Source organism: Anser brachyrhynchus (assembly GCF_964034855.1).
Source record: "Anser brachyrhynchus genome assembly, chromosome: 18".
Taxonomy (NCBI): domain Eukaryota; kingdom Metazoa; phylum Chordata; class Aves; order Anseriformes; family Anatidae; genus Anser; species Anser brachyrhynchus.
This window is the reverse complement of record NC_137711.1, coordinates 9477659-9496798: the sequence shown is the minus strand read 5'-3', so window position 1 is coordinate 9496798 and position 19140 is coordinate 9477659. Positions and strand designations below refer to the sequence as shown.

The 19140-nt window shown below is 36.2% G+C and overlaps 1 protein-coding gene across 1 annotated transcript in view; it reads right to left on the bottom strand.

Moving 5' to 3' along the window:
* TBCD (tubulin folding cofactor D) overlaps positions 1–19140 on the bottom strand; it is a 128602-nt gene that overhangs the window by 97335 nt on the left and 12127 nt on the right. The window contains exons 9-14 of the mRNA XM_080560657.1: positions 11683–11728; positions 8986–9118; positions 7632–7774; positions 6759–6819; positions 6185–6259; positions 3363–3457 (exon numbers count right to left, since the gene is read on the bottom strand). Coding sequence (XP_080416783.1) covers positions 3363–3457; positions 6185–6259; positions 6759–6819; positions 7632–7774; positions 8986–9118; positions 11683–11728 — 553 coding nt within the window. The remainder of the gene's footprint in view (positions 1–3362; positions 3458–6184; positions 6260–6758; positions 6820–7631; positions 7775–8985; positions 9119–11682; positions 11729–19140) is intronic.

The window sequence follows — 19140 nt, the reverse complement described above, 5'->3', positions numbered from 1 at the left end:
TATTTCATAGAGAAAGCTTTTCAGATCATCAGAAGACAAAAATACCAACGTGAAGTTTGAACAAAGGGAATATGGTGACAGAGAAAGTCCGGTTAAATCATGATGGCGAGGCAGTAAGAATTAAGTTGTACATCAGTACTTGATGAGACAAGGAGAAAGGGATTCTTTCTAGGCCAAGCTTAAGGCTTCAAGATTAAGGACAAATGCTACCAAATCCACAATTCCCAACCATGAAATTACAGAGTCTACCGTCCCTGCTTTTTTTTTCCCCCTTCCAATTACATGAAGCTATTTGTCTCACTAATCTCTTGAAGCTGAAATTTTCATAGGTCCTCTTATCCATAATTTTCAAAACTCTCATCTCTTCCTCCTTTTTAATTGGAATTCCTTTAAGTCAACACGGAAGGAAAGCCTTCTGGTCATTTTCCATACAATTAAAGGATTTATTCTTCACCATCTCTAGGAAAATGCTCACAAATTAGCTCTAGTGGTGAAATACACTACATCTCCATGCTTCAAATGAGCCAAAACTACACTGAAGAGAAACTTTAGATCAGCTACCTTCATTAACTCAATTTCTGTCATTCCTAACGGACATCCCTCTCACTCAGTGTTCATAAACAAATTACTGTAGGGCTTCACTTCCTTTAGAACAACAAAATCTGTCCTCACACTTACCTACCTATTCTCTTGCTGCAACTTATACCCATTAGCTGTAGTCTTGTTCTTATCACTGAAAACAGTTGTCAAAAGGAAAGGCTGTCTTTCAAGAGGAAGAGAATAAACTTTCAGCTTAGTCTCCTCTCATCCAAATAACCTTAGTTCTTACAAGCTTTCGCTGTCAGTCTTATTTTCTGTTCTCAAAACTCCAGTTGCTTTAGGCTAGCTTCCTCTAAACAATGTTTTAAGTGTGATGTCCCTAATTGAATACCATATGAGTCATAATTTTCGTATCAAGTAAGACAGAAGGATTACTGCACTGTGTTTTTGACTGTTTTTTTTTTTTACCACCTTGTTCTACTGAGACAAATAAAGTTGTTGACTGATGTGGGTGACCCACATGAACTGTTAAATCCTTTCACATGACACTACTGCCCAGGATTCACTTCTTGTATCTTCAGTTGCGTAGTTACTTATTCCTGACTAGGACTAGTACTTTGCACTTGTCCTCATTTCTTAGATCATTTGGTGAAGGACAATCTGAACCTAAGTCTGTCTGTCAAAGTACAGCACAGTTCCTCTTAACATCGCTGTGTTAGCTTCTCTTCTGACTTCCAGAATTCTTTCCTTTGTTTTACTCCAAATTATTGTAATTGACTTTGAGTTTCTACATTAATAGTGGATTGGATAAACTGCATGAAGCAAAACTTACAGAAGGAAGACTTGTAAATTCGGAATATACTGCATTTAGTATAATTATTTTCAAATTAATTTAAATGGAAAAAAAAGGGTCCACTAAAACAAAAGAAATGGAGAAGGCACAATTTCAAGCGTGCTGTGCCTATTCTACTGCCTAGATAGGCTCACCAGTAATTCTCACAAAGACACAATGTGTTTTGTCATTACCTGTTATACTCTTCACTAGCTGCATCCCACTGTATGACTAAGTCTTTCAAATTTTATCCCTGCAAATTCAGACTGCCCTCTTTTACACATCCTTCACATCATACATTTCTGCCTTATGTATAATTCATTCTTGAATATCATATAACTGAAGGAGTTGCAGTTTAGTCAAGATAATCACTGACTAGGTTTCTTGCTCATCCTCTTAAAGGAGGATGGTTTGAATTCTTAGCAATACTTTATTAAGAAACTTTCAATTTCAAAATAAAAACAAATATTTTTCCTTAGACCTTGATGCCTCTCTCCTTCTCAGAAAGACTTTGCCGACGTGACTGTGTTCCCTCCTTCCCTTCCTCCCCTATCTTAGCTTTATGCTCTTCTACCCTAGTAGTAGAAGGCTATATTAAGCAATCTGATGAATTAAAAATTTGCGTATAAGCCTACGTATCCTAAAATCACTTTCACAGGCAGCAATACATTTTCAGTTCACATGTGTAGAAAAAGAAGGGTGTAAAGGATACAACTCTCAACCTTACTCCACATACACAAAAACTGTACCTAAAAAGTGAAGAGAGATGGTTTCACAGCACAGGTCATATCACAGGCAGAGCTAGGATTCACTCATGTCTTTCTCACTCCTACACAATATCAAACCTGCATGAACCCTTTAGTTTACACCAAAATAAAAAAATCTATTACAGTAGGCTATCCTGATTCCTTGATAAAGCTATACAGTTTCGGTTTAATTTGAACTAAAATAGAGTTACCTTTAGACGACTTCCTATTCTTAAAGGGTTTTTAAGAAAACTTTTAAAAGGTAAAGGGGCAAAAGTAATTAGAAAAGGGAAACCTCCTGCACAACACTATCTGCACAAAAACTCTCACATTCAAAACATACTATTTGGCATATGCACTCTTTTCACAGGGACTGAATAATAAACTGTATTAAATAGATTTTACATTTTCTTCTCAAAGTCAACAGATAGCCAGAATAGAAAAGATGTAGCAACCTAGCTCACTAATACAAAATTCCAGTTTTGAAACATTTTTGAAAATTAGTGTTCCCTCTCTCTGTTCCTACAACAATGCAAGAATATATGGTGAGATCAAAAGAACCACCTAGCCCAAGGTACAGCTTTAAAAGTGCCCAGTGGTGGATATGTGCTACTGCATTACATTTTGTCACTTCAAGCAAATTAAACAAAATCATGGAAGACAGAATTACTACCTTCACATTAATATCTATGTGCTTCAATGAATGTCGACACAGAAAACACACAAAAACAATTTCTTCTGCCCCGTTATTTCTTTCCATCCTCATACTTCAAAAAACCATAAAAAAATTAAAACCCTTAACTGTATAAATTATATCAAACTTTCCTCTGAAACTTAATCATTAACAAACAGAGTTAGCCACCAACTTTAAAGTGCAAGTTAGTCATCAATTATTTAATATATTCCATTTAAATAATGACATTGACACAATATAGACACATACAGAATTATTTTTTATACAACTGCACAAAGAAACATGGGAAGAATTAAAAAGAAAAACCCAAGAAACTAATTTCATTTTGGAAAGAAAAATTTATTAAGTATAAATAAGGCACACCCAAAACAGTACTTTTGATAGAAGCACCTTAAATATCCCCGTAAGCATACTTTTTACTCTAGAATTCAATACTACGGTCATTATTCAACACACATCAGCAAATTCCAGTCTATTGCCACATATTAAGTCTCTAAAACTACAACCTGTTAATTCACGAGCACAGTAACATTCAGCAACTGCAACTTACCATCTGAGATCCGGGAAGGGAGTAACAATCCTCTTCTGCCTAATTCAGCCAGAGCCAGGCATCCACCATGCCATGCATTGTCTGTTTCCTGAAAACTAATTTTAGAACAAGTTTTATTAGGACTAGCCTTCCCTTTTTGGATTTCATTTGTCATGGTGAATTCCTAACATTTTAAAAGACACCAAACCAGCATGTATTTATTGTGTTAATATTCCTGTTAGATTTTTAAAACATAAGAATGGTGAATGGAACATGTTTTCTTTCCCATTTTGTGCAACATAAATACTGATGTAAACATGATCAAATAAGCAATGACACAAGCAAAAAAAAAAAAAAAGGAAAGAAAACAACCACCACTTATCAATATAAACGTAATAAACGTACCCTCTTTACAAAAGAATGCAATACAAAACACTCATCCAGAAAAGGAAAACAACTTCCTATTACACTGCCAAAGATGTAGGTTTACAGAATATATCTGAGATAACGAATGAACTGAATGCCAAACACAATCCTTAACTAGCAAAAGATGTCCGAGCAGTACAACAAACGTATAATACAAGCCTGTGCATTTCAAAGGTGTCTAAACACCACTGTTTGCTGATTTAAACAAAACCATAGACCAAAACAGTGCCTTATGGTGAACACAGCAAAAAGAATTTCAAAAACGGTACACAGATTTTGGTGGACTGGCAGGTAAAGGAGTGAAAAGTGCTGTGTGACTAAACATGCATGAAGTTAATTTTGTATTAAACTAGGAATAGGAACCTAAACTATGTCACACTAAAGCTTCATCTCTCCCAGTCATCCTGTCTCTGAAATGGGCCAATAGCAGATGCTTAGCCAGAGACAAAGCGCAAAGGATCGTTCCCTCATTAGCCTCCTCCTGGCTTTGGCAATCCCAAGTACAGGGACTTCCCAAGCCAGAGGTTGCATCCAGAATGTCACATTTAATAACCTCTGATGGGACTCTCTTCCATTAATTTGGATAATCCCTTTTTGAACTCCCTTTACACTTTTGGCTTCCATAACATCCTGTGGCAATGACTTCTACAGTTTAATTGCGTGTAAATGTACTTCCTGATACTTCCCAGTTGTCGCATTCTGAGGAAGAGTGAATAGTAAACAATTACTCGCTTTCCCTATTTCTTTCATATATATGATTTTATGTATCTCCATTAGACCCCTCTACTTTTTCTTTCCACTTGGAAGAATCCACGGCAGTTAAATCAATTCTTGATGATTCAGTTTTGTTATCTCTTCCTTTCTTAATAATACCTAACATTCCATTTGCCTTCTTTATTTTCTGACTGCTGCTCCATTGACACCTTCACAAAACTATCAAACTATGAATAGTGAATTCAAGATCTCTTTCCTGAGTAGTAGTAACTTTTATAGCTGGCTGTGTTCTTCCCTAAGTGCATTAGCTTGCGTTCATTAAACATTATATTTCATGCCATTTACTGTCTAGTTACTTTATTTAGGCTTATATAACATTTTCTTTTCTGTCACCTTTAGTTTTCACTGTATTAGCTAAGTTAAACCATCAATCAATTTCATCACCCCACTGTTCACCTTTTTTCGAGGATAATTTTTGAGTATCTTGAACAGCACAGGACTCCTATGGATCCCTGCAGACTGTGCTGAAAGTCTCACTGCGATAAATGGTCATTTATTTCTTCCCTGCCTCCTGTCTTTGAATTTATCTATAAGACATCCTTTCTTCTTATCCTGACAGATACAACTTAAATTGCCTCTAAAGAGCAACTGACTTTTTATTTTATGCAGTAGATATTTAGTGCAAAGCATACAGAAGAGATTCTCCTTTGTCTTGTCTACATTCATTCCCAAGTGCTTTTGGAGAAAGCAGGTCACTCAATTACTAGCTACATTACTCACCCCTATGACTTGAAAAACAAGGAAAGAAAACACTACGAGTACAGGTCTTTGAAGCTCCAGGGATAATTGAGATCAGCAGCACCTCTTAAATTAATCACAGTAGCGCAGTGGAAGTATTGGCTAAGTAGATACTTTCACGTTGCAAGTTTTTAAGACTCCATAGCTTCTTTTTTTATTGCATTATCCTTTTACTGAAATTTTTAATTTGCACTGTCAAGCAAGGTGGGATTTATTTTTTTTAAATAGTAGATGTGAGTGTCAAACTAAAGATTACCTGTATTTTTTGCCAATAAAGAAATTATTCTTTTTGTTATTAGCTCCTGTGGTACAACACTTACACAGTTTTACTGTGTACTGTGGATAATCACTTTTTATGTAACCCAAACTTGTCACCTCCTACTGTAGATTATTTCTAATAATATAAAATCTAGAGGGCCATCATTTCCCTGTCATTTACAACGTCATAAACCTCTGCTATACCTCTTTCATTCATCATTCTTCCTAGATGTTTTAGCCTCCCCTCACATAGAGGCTGATTCTTAACTCGAATGATCTTCAGAATCCTTTTGGAATATCATTTCCAGGTCTACTATTTGCACAGAACACTCAAGATATGAGTACACCAGGAATTTCTAAGGGAGCAAGCTAATGAGCTTATAAAGTCTATTTATTTATTTATTCATTCTCAAAGATCAACTTTAGTCCTTCCAAATTAATTTAGAATGGGGTGGAGATAGAGGATTAGGAACAGTTTATTGAACACCCTGAGTGCAGTACACCTATGCCTTAGGAGATTCTGAAATCTGGGAGAAGAAAGACAATAAAATCTACAGATTTTTAGACCTGTTTTTGTAACTGTAGTCTTCCTATTTCATAAACAGACACGTTTCACATGCACATAAAATATGAAGTAAGATTTTTACCTAAAACAATCCAACAGAGACCCAACCACATCATCTGCTAATTCTTTTGGAAGTCTTCCAGTTATTCTACCAATTCTAGAGAAGAAAATAAAAAAGCATACAGTGATTCATTAGTACTGCCATTTGATGAATAAATCCAATAAAAATTTAGTTACTGGAAGCTTACAATACGATGACTGAGTTCAAGGTGACAATGGATCATGCTAACACCATTAGCCTAAAACACCAATCTCAAGCTTGAAGCAAAAGCTACAAAGTAGAGAATTTAACACAGAAATATATTTTTTTTCAAAGGGGAGGAGAAAAAAGACATTTTGAAGAAATACTACTTTATAGCCTTTAAGTCAAATCTTAGACAAAACGTCTATTTCCAAACCCAGCTGTAATTTTCCTATAGACTAGCCCCATCTCATATGCACCCAGAAAAAGTTATAAACACAGCTTTACAGCATGACCTGTCCTAAGGCCATTTGAAATAACTGTGAATATTGACAAGACAGAAATTATCAATCATAGGTTACATTAGACTGTATTTTTGTTGTTTAATAGTTTAGAGTAACAATAAGAAACTTACCCTTTTGCTGCAGACCACCTGACAATAGTATCTTTGTCTTTCAGTCCAACCAACAATTGCTCTGCAGATAAATTTATTGAAACGAAACAATTATTTTCATTTATTTAACAAGAGAAATACTTTTTAAAACATTAAAGATCCATTTTCCTCTTAACATAGCTGCCTCCTAATTTAAACAAAATATTTGTTTCCAGATTTCTTATACAGGCCACACATGCATGACTTGAAAGTAAATAAACATAAAAGATGTCAAAATTGTTTTCTAAAACAGAAAATTTGATTTAAAATTTTAATTACTCTGACAGATTCAAAATAGAGGTCATGATGTTTTTTTTTTCAGAGGTTCATTAGACTACTTAGTTACAAAAGTTTTCTGATGCCATCTTTGTCTGTTTATTTATAGCATACCCACCAGCAAGCTAGCAGAGGACCTCCTTTATGAATACACACTAACAGAAAATGCTGTTCCTTCGATACTACCACAGGTTAAAATCTTCCATATAATTCTTTTGCTTTCATGTAATGCCATTTACTTCATTTTTCATTATGAATTTTAATTCATCCTTCCATCTCTGAAAGGCTCAAGATAACACTTTCATATTACTGGGAAAGTGTATTTCAATAACTCCATCCCCCAACCCCACAAAAAAATGTTACAAGTACTGAGTTTCTACTTGTGATGCTAAAATTCAAATCATTTGGCAAAAATATGGTATATTTTAACCAGCTGCACAGATTGAAATTTTATAGTCTTTCCAATTGTTCATGTTAGTGCAGATACCCACATTACTTTCTTCGCACTAAGCAAGCCGTTTTCCTAATGTGCGCTTAATTTGCAGGCCTTACGATAACTTCTGTCTGGTTTTAACACACCTACAACGTTTTCAATCTCTCCTGGAATGTCATATGCCTCTTCATCCTCAGCTTCATTAGCAGCAACATTTATCATTTGACTCTGCGTAACTGAACCCTTAGCTTGCAGATTGGCAGCCAGAGACCGACAGCCACGCTGATACCTGCACAAAAAAAAAGAGACAGTTAATAATTTTTTTCTGATTTAAGCTCCAATTGAAATAGGTATATGCTGTCATAAAGCCTGCTTCTCAAGTTACTGCACCTCCCAGTGTACAGCTTTCCAGTTATTTAGAGGTTGCTTTAAAGGAAAGGGAAAAGTATCCCATTCTCCTTCCTCCTGACCCAGTTGTCTGTTTTCTAGGTTGAGAAAAGCTAGACTATTTAAATGGATCCTGTGCAAAACTGTTTTGTACCTTTCATCATCTCTCTCCCTTTCCTGTTCCAATATAACCTACTTTCCACTACTGACAATAAAAAGGCAAAATTCCCATGCCCTAAAACACTCTCCAAAACCTTAAAAAAAATCAATTTATGAAAAATTGTTTTTAAATGTTAAAGCCAGCTCGGTAATTTCTTCACTAGCTGTACTCAGATATTTAGCCTGTGGTATAGATACATTCTTACAAAAGATACACTTCCCATGCTAAACTGACTCTTGCCATTGGGCAAGGTACACTCTCCACCTAAAAAGAATTTTCTATGCCTAAGGACATTCTCAAAAGCTGGTAAAAGAACTACAATAAAAAATAGTCACCAATGGAGCCTGCAATTTTAAAAATATCAGTGCGAGAAATCTAAAAAAGAGGTTGCCCTCTGGCAATAAGTAAAACCAGACACCAAAACCTGACTAATATGCAAAACTAAAGTGGGATCACAAACCACTTTTCCCCTGTGAATCTTCTATCGAATCAGGGTAGAAAAATGTAATGGAAAAATTAAGTTCACTCTCACAAAACTGAATTAAATCAACTTCAGTAACAAAGTTCACCATCTTCCCATCTTTACCAATTTATGCATTATACAGGAAGAGACTTTGTTTGCAATGTGCAACATGAAACGTTAAAAGACTTGGGTTGTCACAACGCTGCTTTACTACACCAAAATTGAAAAACTAAAGAAAAATAAATACAGCAGAAGAAATCTAATTTTCCAAAGTGTTCAAATGAAGGATGTATGCAAGTCTTAAATAACACAAGGATTTCTTTCTTTTTTTTTTTAGGGGAGGGAAGGCAGGAGGGCAGAGACTGGTAATCAAATGGATGGATTTAAGAATTTTTAAGGTTTTGGAGTGTTCGTGATTTTTTTTTTTTAAGATTCATTTTCCTTTTTTAAAAAAAAAAAAACAACAACATTATTTCAGCTTTAAACTAACCTCCACTTTGCTACCTTTGGTTTCACAAATGTCAGTCCAAGTCGTTGAACAAGTTTCATCCCTAGCTTGCGAAGAACCATCTGATTACTTTCTGATAGCTTGCAGTTATCAAGGCACTCAAGTACAGTAGCAGCTGTAAAAGAAACGCGTTAAGACAAATACTTTAAAAAAGACTCAGTAAAAAAAAAATGTTTAAAATCTCAAAAAATCTGTAGAAGATTTAGATTTTTAAAGGTGTTACTGAAATGCAAATGCTGTACTACCTACTTTGTCATAGTTTTGGCAATGGCCAAATAAGGGTAATATCCTTCACCTACCAAACAGGTAGGACTACTTTAAGGATTACTTTTGACTATGAAAATCAAAGTGAATCTAGATCGTGAGGGAGCATTTATGCCTCTCATTCTCACTGGAAGAAACGTATTTAAGTATCTTTCATGGTCTAAGAATTTTCAGTAGCCTAACAGAACCAGAAGTCAGAAAAAACAATTCAGTTACTCTGTGACCAGTCTCTGCATACTAAAAAAGTGTTCATTTTCCTCATTTTCTATTTTCAGGTAGCACCAACTTAACTCTTCTGCACAGAAATTTTTTATGATGATGAATGTCCATAAACATTTAGACATGAAAAATAATGTGTATGTGTAAACAATCAGCAACAAAACCTTTCATTTGGGCACATCAAAGGTAACAAAGTTATTTGTCCAGCAAAGTAAAAAACATAGACTAATGGAGAATCTTGGATTAATGAGTCCAAAATTCAAAATTTTCACAAGGAACACATCCATGCTACAAGTAAAACAGTCCTTTTGCATTTGCAGCCTGAAACGACTGTCTCAAAGAAAGAGCCTACAACTTATCAGTAGTTAATATGAACTAACAACTCACCCTGAAGGACCTATCATTCTTACTATAAGCACTGCAGATACAGAATTACATCTTCTGCAACTTTCTAATCCAGTCTCATACTGGGTTTTCTAAAATACTAAGAGATCAAGGGTATAGCAATTCTTTCAAAGTCTGAGAAATCGTAGGGCACATGACTTAAAAATCGACTCAGTTTTTCAGCAGCGTTATGATTTATCCTGACATACTGAAATGTTAGTAAAATAATACGTGCGGGCAAAATGGTGAAGCCAATAATGACTTTTATTTCAGTATCTTCCTGCAACCTGGGTATTTTTTTTTTTTGCAACTGTTAAAAAACTAGAGACACGAATGCTTTAAGAGACTGCAGAAATATCAATACTCACAGAGAGAAAAAAAATAGGAATATATAAATATAAGCCTTTTCCAAGTCCAACTACTGAATCACTCTGGGTCATCCACAGATCCAAGCAGATGGTCTCAGAAGTTGTGCTCGTTTTTAACTCCAGTTCTATAATGCAAGATTTCTAACAGTGTTGTCCTTTGACGTCCACCTCTTTTTTTTTTTATTTTATCTTCAGTTCTGTTATAACCCTGTAATAACTAACAATCTTTGATTCTTTCACCTCTCACATTTTGTTTTCCCCAACAATTTTTGTTTGAGTATTTGCTTCTTAGCTGTGAGCATTCTGTCTTTTCTGGGGTAAATTTATTCATTGGTATGTGCCTGGCTTTCCTCATACTACCAGATGCCACAGGCCAAAACATCTAACTTTACCAGCAGGGTTAACAACATGAGCCAAATATTTTTATTTTATTTTGATTATGACAATATTTTGCTGTACAGATGCATCTTTTAAATTATTTTGCATTGTACCATATTTTATCTAGCCTGTTCATATTTCTGGTTATCTGACACATTCATAAGTGTAGTAAGGAAGGGTCTGCATGTCATACTTAGTAACTGGGAGAATGAAACTCTTTCCTGCTCTAGATCTACACAGTTTCTCTTCTGAAGTCAAAATCATTCCATTAAATCAAGTTATAAGCATTCTAATGTGAGTTTACATCATTGCTTGATTCCGGTGAATAGCACAGACCGCATTTCTGGTGTTTTGCTAAGTTCCACAAGAAAGATCATCTCTTTTGCAGTGTTCTGTAATTAGCCATTATCTCTCTGTACCTCTCTTACCGCTACCAATAAAAAGCAAACCAGTATTGTGCAGTCAGTTCTGAACAATTCCAGGTTTCACCATGAGAACGTAATTCCAACATAAAGATAAAATATTCAGAAACTTCTGTGTTCTCCTTTCAAGTACCTGTCTATCCCTAATTTAATCCATTATAATCTCTTTCCACTGAAACTTTCCCTCTTTTCAACAGTACCACCAGACAATTCCAGCTGGGTCCTATATACAGCAGGTTCTTTAAACTTGGGATTTCCTAACTCCTGGGCTTATGTTAGGACTTGGAAATTTTCTGCAAAATTTTCAGCACTAATAGGCATAACACCAGGTTATGTTCTAATGAATTTCCTTAAAATGTTTCACATCTTATGCTCTGTGCTCAGCCCCTGTAGCCCAGTGGCGAACCTGATCACCTGCCAAATCTTTAATTCTTTCATGAGATTTTCCAACATAACATTCTTCAGCTGCATCTTCTCCTCCCTCACTTTGGCATCTCTTCTTTTTTCCTTTACTTTGCATGTTTTAAAACTTCTCCGTTGATTTTACTCTTTACAGAACCATTCATTCTTTATCAGTGTGTCCTTTCTTCCTTTTTTAAATTGGAATGGCTTTAAAAACAAAAATCAGGATATTACAAACTTACCATAAGGTAAACAGTCTTCTCTTTTGCCATGTTTAAATAACTGTGCCTATAATTAAAATAGGGAAAATAAATATAAGAATATAGAGATTCTAAAGCTTAATATATCAGGCATATAGATCTAAAATAGTTTTTAATATTCCTGCAATAATCTAAGCTATTTAGTAATTTAAATAGCTAAGAGTGTCGCGGTGCAGCTCTACTTCTTTGTAAGTCAATGCGAGTCAAGGCTACTGTAGCCCAGCCTGCCCCTCCCATTCGTACACTCATGCAGGCAGCCAGCTCAGGGAGCTGATTTGGCCGAAAAACACACGCTCAAGGAGGGGGTTGGGGAGCCGTTCTTCAGCCAGCTCAGCTCCCTAATCCATCCAGCTCAGTGCTTCAGTGCTTGGTCACACCAGTTCAATGCAGGTGCAACCACAGCAGCTATTATTTAACAGCTCACGCTGCTTTGAACCTCCAAGAACTGAAGACGAATCTGCAGACCACGAATAAGTGGAATTCTACATCCTGTTTGGGACCACATGACATCGAAGGGTTCTCCGAACTGAACAAAGCCTTGCTCGTAATTTAGACAGAACACATCAATGCTCCAGTCGCTGTGAGAAGCAGGACAGGTGGACACACGTGAGCGAGCCTGGTTGTTGGTAGCAATCAAACTCAGACAAGACAGGACACAGCACAGGCTACACCGCCAAGTGTTTTACCCTGCTTCTCCAGCAGCTTTTGAGAACTCCCTGTTAAACTAAACAAAAGTACAGAATTCCCTGACTGCAAATATACCTCCACCAGACACATTTTAATTCCTGTGCCAAGGGATTTAAAGAAGAGTTCAAGCATTCAGTCCTGCAAATAGCCCCCAAAATAATTTTATATACAGTTAAAAATCCCAGTACGATTAAGCCTCAGCTCTACAGGGAGAAGAAAGCACTATTACTACCAGACAAAAATGTGTTACACATTTAAAGTTTCCCCAGTCCACTTCATATGTATCAAAACTACTGTGTTCAGCCACTTAGTTTTCCTTGAACTTTGCCATTCACGAGAAGAGAAACCTTCGTCAATAAACATGCCTAGGAGTTAAACAAGAACAGACTTACCTTAAAAATATGTACTTTCTCACACATACCAAATACACATGCCTCCTGTACTGCAGGTGTGGTTAAGAGCAACAAAAGCAATAAAAACACCTTTAGGCTATGTACCCATTCTGTTTTGTTTTGTAACTAAATTACATTTTAGAATCCTAAATTAGCACTTCTGATCAGCTTTACTACAAGCTACATAGTGGAACTTGACAATGTATCTTGAATTATTTGAGATTTTTAATGTTTTCCTGAAGTAACCAGGCAATTGTAAGGCATCCTATAAAAAGTACACTTACAAAGCAGAAATGCTACAGAACCACTGTAGGTTCTGTAGCAAACCTACAAATCTAGAGTATTAACAAACCTAAAAATTGGCCTCTCCAATTTTTCCCTCTCTTTGCAGAAGTGTGCATAAGCTCATTTCTTCATCACTTTGTGCCTGTGTTCAGAACAGATGGCTTCTTCCCAATGTTAGCCAGTTGGCAGTGGATGCCAGGAGACACTGCAGCATTTCTGCAGCACCTCGTCTTCCCAAGTACTTCTCCTCTCTGCACACAAGCCCAGGTAAGAGCAAATACTGTTTTAAAGTGTGCATGGACTGCCTCAAATTTATTAGGACTGTGTTAACGCATATTCCATCAAAACATAGTATAACTCCTATAGTACAGAAAATTGAGAGAAACGGCTTTGTAATATAGCCTTGGGAACGCTCCTGGACAAGTACATTTGGAGCTCTAGCCCCACACTTCTCGGCAAACTGTCAAGGAGTTCCTGCAGAGATGGAATAGTAGCCTCAGAACATGCTCTCATCTTCACTCTTATGTAGTTCCTTAATTCTAACACCTTTCTGCAAGTTTCTTCCTGAGTTTTCACGTCCTCAAGGCCAACTCTGAATTCAGTTCTGACTCCTTGGGAAAAACATAACCAGAAGGTGTTTCGCCTCAAAGCAAGATGAGGGAAGAAATTAACCAACAGAAAAGCAGGAAATAAGAAAACTCTTCACATATTGTAGAAGACTTATTTTTAATGTTTTTCTAAAGACAACTAAGAAACCAGCCTCACTCGTCAATTTAGAAGAGCGAACTCAACAAACTCCGTTTCACACATTTCTCTGTGAATTTACTGAACAAGTGAAATTTACTGAACAAGAGAATTTACTGAACAAGATTTTTGAACAAGATTTACTGAACAAGTGAAACACACGTTTTTTTCCTACAATAGTTTCATTACATACTTAAATAACAAACTATTTTCATATTTGATTTTCAACACGGAATATCTACTCACAAATACAGCAATACTTTATAACGTACTTTCAGATGTTAAAATCATTATAGCAACAGCTGTAATTCAATTGAGATTTATACTACAAGCTAGCTGGGTAACTTATTTTTTTCAGAAAACAAATCAGGCTCCACACCTTGAACCTGAACCTCTCTTCAGTCATTCAGTAGCAAGAGTTTAACCCATCACAAGAACTCTGACAAGATTTAGACAGGTCAACGCAAGAAAATCTCAGGGAAGAGCATTGTATAACTTGAGAAAGTTACACATAATGTTAACTTCCATTAAGAATACACTCTCTTTACGTACCATATGAACCTTTTTCCTTATAAAGTATGAAAAATATGCAGATTCTAATATAGGAAATTTTCAGCTATATAAATTATAGCGGTTTATTCCCATCTTTAGTTTAGTTTATTACCTGATTCAAATGTTCTCCCTTACTCTCAAATATGGATTAAGGGGTTTTATTTCATTGATGCACGTTTTTAGGAGAAGTACGAATTAACCAAATAACACTGTAGCTAGTGTGTTACAAGTTCATAAACTTTAAAAATGGGGACTTAATATTTACATGGTTTTTGATAAATAAAATGTTACCTATTGATTTTGGAATAAATACAGCTGAAAAAGAGGTACATCTGAAATGGAAAAAGTTTTGTTTGCACCAAGTAATGTACACTGCAGGTGGAACATAACCTTCTACCAGATTACTGGTGTTTCAGCAAGTGACACATTAAGTACTTCTTTCTCTCAAAGAAAATCTAATGGACATTTTTAGCGAAAAGCAGTTCTTATAAAAGTAGGTAATAACCATACTGCTGAGCACTACTCTTCAGATAGTCAAGAAAGCTATAAATCCAGCTTCTGCTTCTCCCTCCCCCCCCCTTTTTTTTTGAAATATCAAGACAAGAAGTTTTCATGACTTCTTTGTGAATCAGAGCATGTAAAAACATTCACAAGCCCAAAATTTGTCAAACTTTCAAGCTTCATTGGTAACTCCTCTGGGGAAATAAAAGAGCACTCTACCTGGTATTGGCCTCTAAAATAAAAGATGTGTGTATTTTTCTAGGAATGTGCTACTAACATTCATGTACATAAAGCAAAGTTACTGTCTCAGAAAAATCCTGCAACACTAGAGCATACCGAGGATATACTAAAAAGCTAAGTGCATGATGCACCACTGCAAGCAAACAAACAAAAAATAAATAAGGAAAAAAGGACAAACCAGCATTGCAGTATTTAGCTTAAACTTCCTGCCTTGAAGGAAGAAAAACATCCAAGGCACACCATTTCAGAAAAATCTGATACAAACAAAATAATTAATAAGCTTGGTTTGCCACCCATATAGACATTTTAGTGTCAGCAAGTAATAATACTGAAAGTAAGGAGCCTGTCTGTTGGAGTATTCAGGCAATCGGAGTTACACCCTGGTCCCTCCGCTTTAATGAGGACACAGAGCATACACCAACTCACCCAACCTGTTGAACTGTTGAAAAGTATGTGACTCCCTCTCTTATAAATAATTAAGCCACCTACAAATTAGAGAAAATCAGTGGTGTGCAAGCAATGACGACTGTCAAGTCTGGTTTTGCTTTAGAAATAGCATGGTGCAAGGAAAACAAAACCCAGTTTCTTAGTAATCATAGAAGAAATACACCACACCTTCCAATTGTCTACATAACCCACTTTAGGCCCGACCTCTATGAGATATATCAATCAGGATCATCTCCGGGACATGTTCCCCAAGCTATACAAATCACCATTAAGGGTGGCCTGACTGCTTGGCAGCAAGTCTATCTTCCTGCCGAGCAGGAGTCACAGGTCTGAACCTACCCTCTGGTTGTAACCAACCAAGGCAAGGACTGGGAGGATAATTTCAGCCTCTGCGGGAAGAGAAGAAAATGGTATCTTTCATTACTCTGGAGCACCCCCTAGTAGTCGTACAGCATCCAGGTCGAGGGAAAGCTATCACTCATTCCTGCCTCCAGGCTAGATGTGGGGAGGTAAACAAGGTGAGGGAGGACGTGCTGTCAGAATAATAAATTTGCTTGAAAGTGGAGAGTATGGAATGCACTATAAGTGCAACAAATGGTGAAAGAGATGAGTTAAAGCCCTTGTTCTTTATACGTCTTCAACACAACTAGAAATAGTATGTGTCAGGGTATCGATCATGGTAATTACTCTGACAAGCTTTGATACACAGCACAGTTAAATAGTTGGCAGAAGGAGTTAAGTTCTCATATGATCTTAGTGATTTGTCAATTGAAAGCCTGAAAAATTCAGACTAATACATCAGGACTTCCATCTTAACAAGACTGCCAAAATAGATTTCAAATACTTAAAATAATATTAGCAGCTTTACACAACACTATATTCTAAAAGGAAGAAAAAAATCAGTCTAATGCCAACAGAAACTCTGAACCTTGAACTAACCTCAGTACTTCTGGTGAGAACAAAAAAAAAAACAAACATAGAGGAATCAGACAAGGCCATGTTGGAATACTCTGTACCGTTCAGAAAGAGAAGAGATGCAGTATTACCAAAAAGAGGTCAGTGCCCTTGCATAGGAAAGGATTTTTTTTTCTTCTCCTTGTATCAGCTTTGCTTTTTGGGCACCTTTACCACCAAACCATCAAGCAATAACATCTTTTTAAAAAATAACGCCAATGGACAATCCTAGCATCGCTAATTCTTTAAGAATGCCAAAAAAATAGAGACTTGGGAAACATTCTATTTGGAAATATTCTATTTTTGTGCCTCTGGGTCTGAAAGAATAGAGTTGGAGAGTTCTTTCTTCCCTGGAGCAAAATTTACATAAGCATGCAGCTATTGCTAAATAACCTTTGCATTAGAGACAGCTCAGGGAAATGCCCTGTTCTTAAGACTCTCGAGTTTCATCAGATCACTGTGTAGGGCGTTTTATTTTTTTTAATTATTACTCACACTTGTATACTGAATCACTTATAAAACAAATAAGGTTTAATAAGTTTCAATGCCCAAGGCTACCTCAACATGATGACATCTCTGTCACGCAAGAACTGGGAGTGCTACACCCTGCAGCAATAACTAAAAAGCTGTTTGATATAATGGCAGGTTTAAAAGCAAACCTCCAGACCAAGAGAATTTAAAATGCAGATTCTTGAAACAGGTTAGATGTTTCCTTCAAGTAAACAATTGTTATAAAAAAGTAGCAATTTCATGTTAATCCAACATTTATAATCCTTCACATTACCTACACATACATAGTGTCCAAACACAAAAATGAATTTAATTCAACGCTGAGATTTTAGTTTCAACAAAAGAAAGCAGTTTAAGCAGTTTTAAAAACTGAATCTGAAGCACAGCAAGCAAAGATTCCTGCTAGTGCACACCTGTTGTGAAATGATATATTACTGACGACAGGTGTAAAGAAAAAAAGAAAAAAGCATCAGTGGAATTAAAATGTGTAATGCAGGCTGCGTGTTTCAACAGGAATCACGAAACAGTAGTACTTGTTCTACACATAATGCTGAGTTAGATTAAACAGTAGCATACCTAATCACCGAGACTTAAGGCCACGAAGAGGCAGATCAAAGTGCAGCAACACAGAACTACTCACTGCGTACCTAAGTTGCAGTTTCAGTTCATTGAAATGCAAGGGTTTAATGTCACTTGAAAACACTTTTGCCATGCCAATCTCACAGCAATGCAGCCTAATAAACAGCCTAATATCATAATCCCGCTGAAATCCACATTGTCAGGGGAAGCTCCAAACTGATCCCGGGTGGCGGGGGGAGACTTGTTTCACCCACCGTGGCCAAGCAGCGTTACCTCCCCGAAACCTGCCTTGCAGTACTGACTGGGAACTGAAAAATTGTCTTTTTTCTCCTGCTTGTTCAGAGACAAATACAGGTAACTGCAGTTTGACTCTTAAAGTAACAAGTTGCTGGAGGAATTCAAGGGCAAAGAATTCTGAAGCTGGGTGAGACAAGTTTTAGTTGTCTCCTGCAGATGCATTTTGCTTTACGCAGTTAGCAATTATTGCTTTGTTTCTGTAGAGACTGCTGAAATCTTGTATGTTTAAAGGAAAAGGTTTACTTCTTTTGAATACTGCTTTTACTTTCAGCTAATATTTTTGGTTTAACTACATGCTATTGTTCTGAGTGTTATATTAAACTCTTGAAATAAATATTTCCTACTCCACTTAAGCATGCCTCTGTACATATACCTACATATGTATCTTTCTAAAAACCTTTATTTCCTAACGATATAATTTGTGCTTATATTGCAGTAACTGAAATTAATATTTCAAGACTAAATGCAAGAAAAAGGCTTTAAAAATTCATTTTATTCATGGCTACCAACTAGAACAAGAGTTATGAGCTGTAGGATACAAATGAAACTGGCTTGATAAATATTTTCTCCCATTCCACAATGTATAGGAGGAAAAAAAATCACACAAATGCAAGAAGGCAGGCTTCTGCTTCCAGGTATATTGTATCACATTCTAGTTTCGATTCGACTTGTTAAGTATTCACCTGTTTCGCTTAGTATGCACTAATGAACAGGTGGATAGAGCCAAAGCCAAAGTCAAAAGAATTATGACAAAACACTAATGTATTATACATCCTACAGGTCTCATCATGCACCTACAATGGCAAACAGTCTCCCTTTCCAGATCTGACAATAAAATGATGAAACATCACCCTGTCTTTTGAAACAGACTGCAATGCATACAAATAATGCTTCCTCTTGCTTAAGCAGCAAGTCCTAAGTCATTCTAAATATAGATCATTTCTCCTATCTTCTGATTTGGAAGAGCTGCAACAGGAAAAAAATAAAATATGTATATATAAAAAAAAAAGAAAACCACACCAGCACACACACACTTGTTCCAGAACTTTGCTTTGATGTTTAGTAAAGTATTGCATACAAGTCCTCAGAGCAATTATTTAAAAAGAGCTGCAAATTTATGCAAATTATAGAAACTCAAACAAATACCAGCAAATCCTTAAACCTGGACAAAGGCTACCGAAGTGCATGCCATCTGACTTTGTGTGTGCTATCTCAACTTTGTTAACAACAAAGCAAAGAAGAAACAACTCCA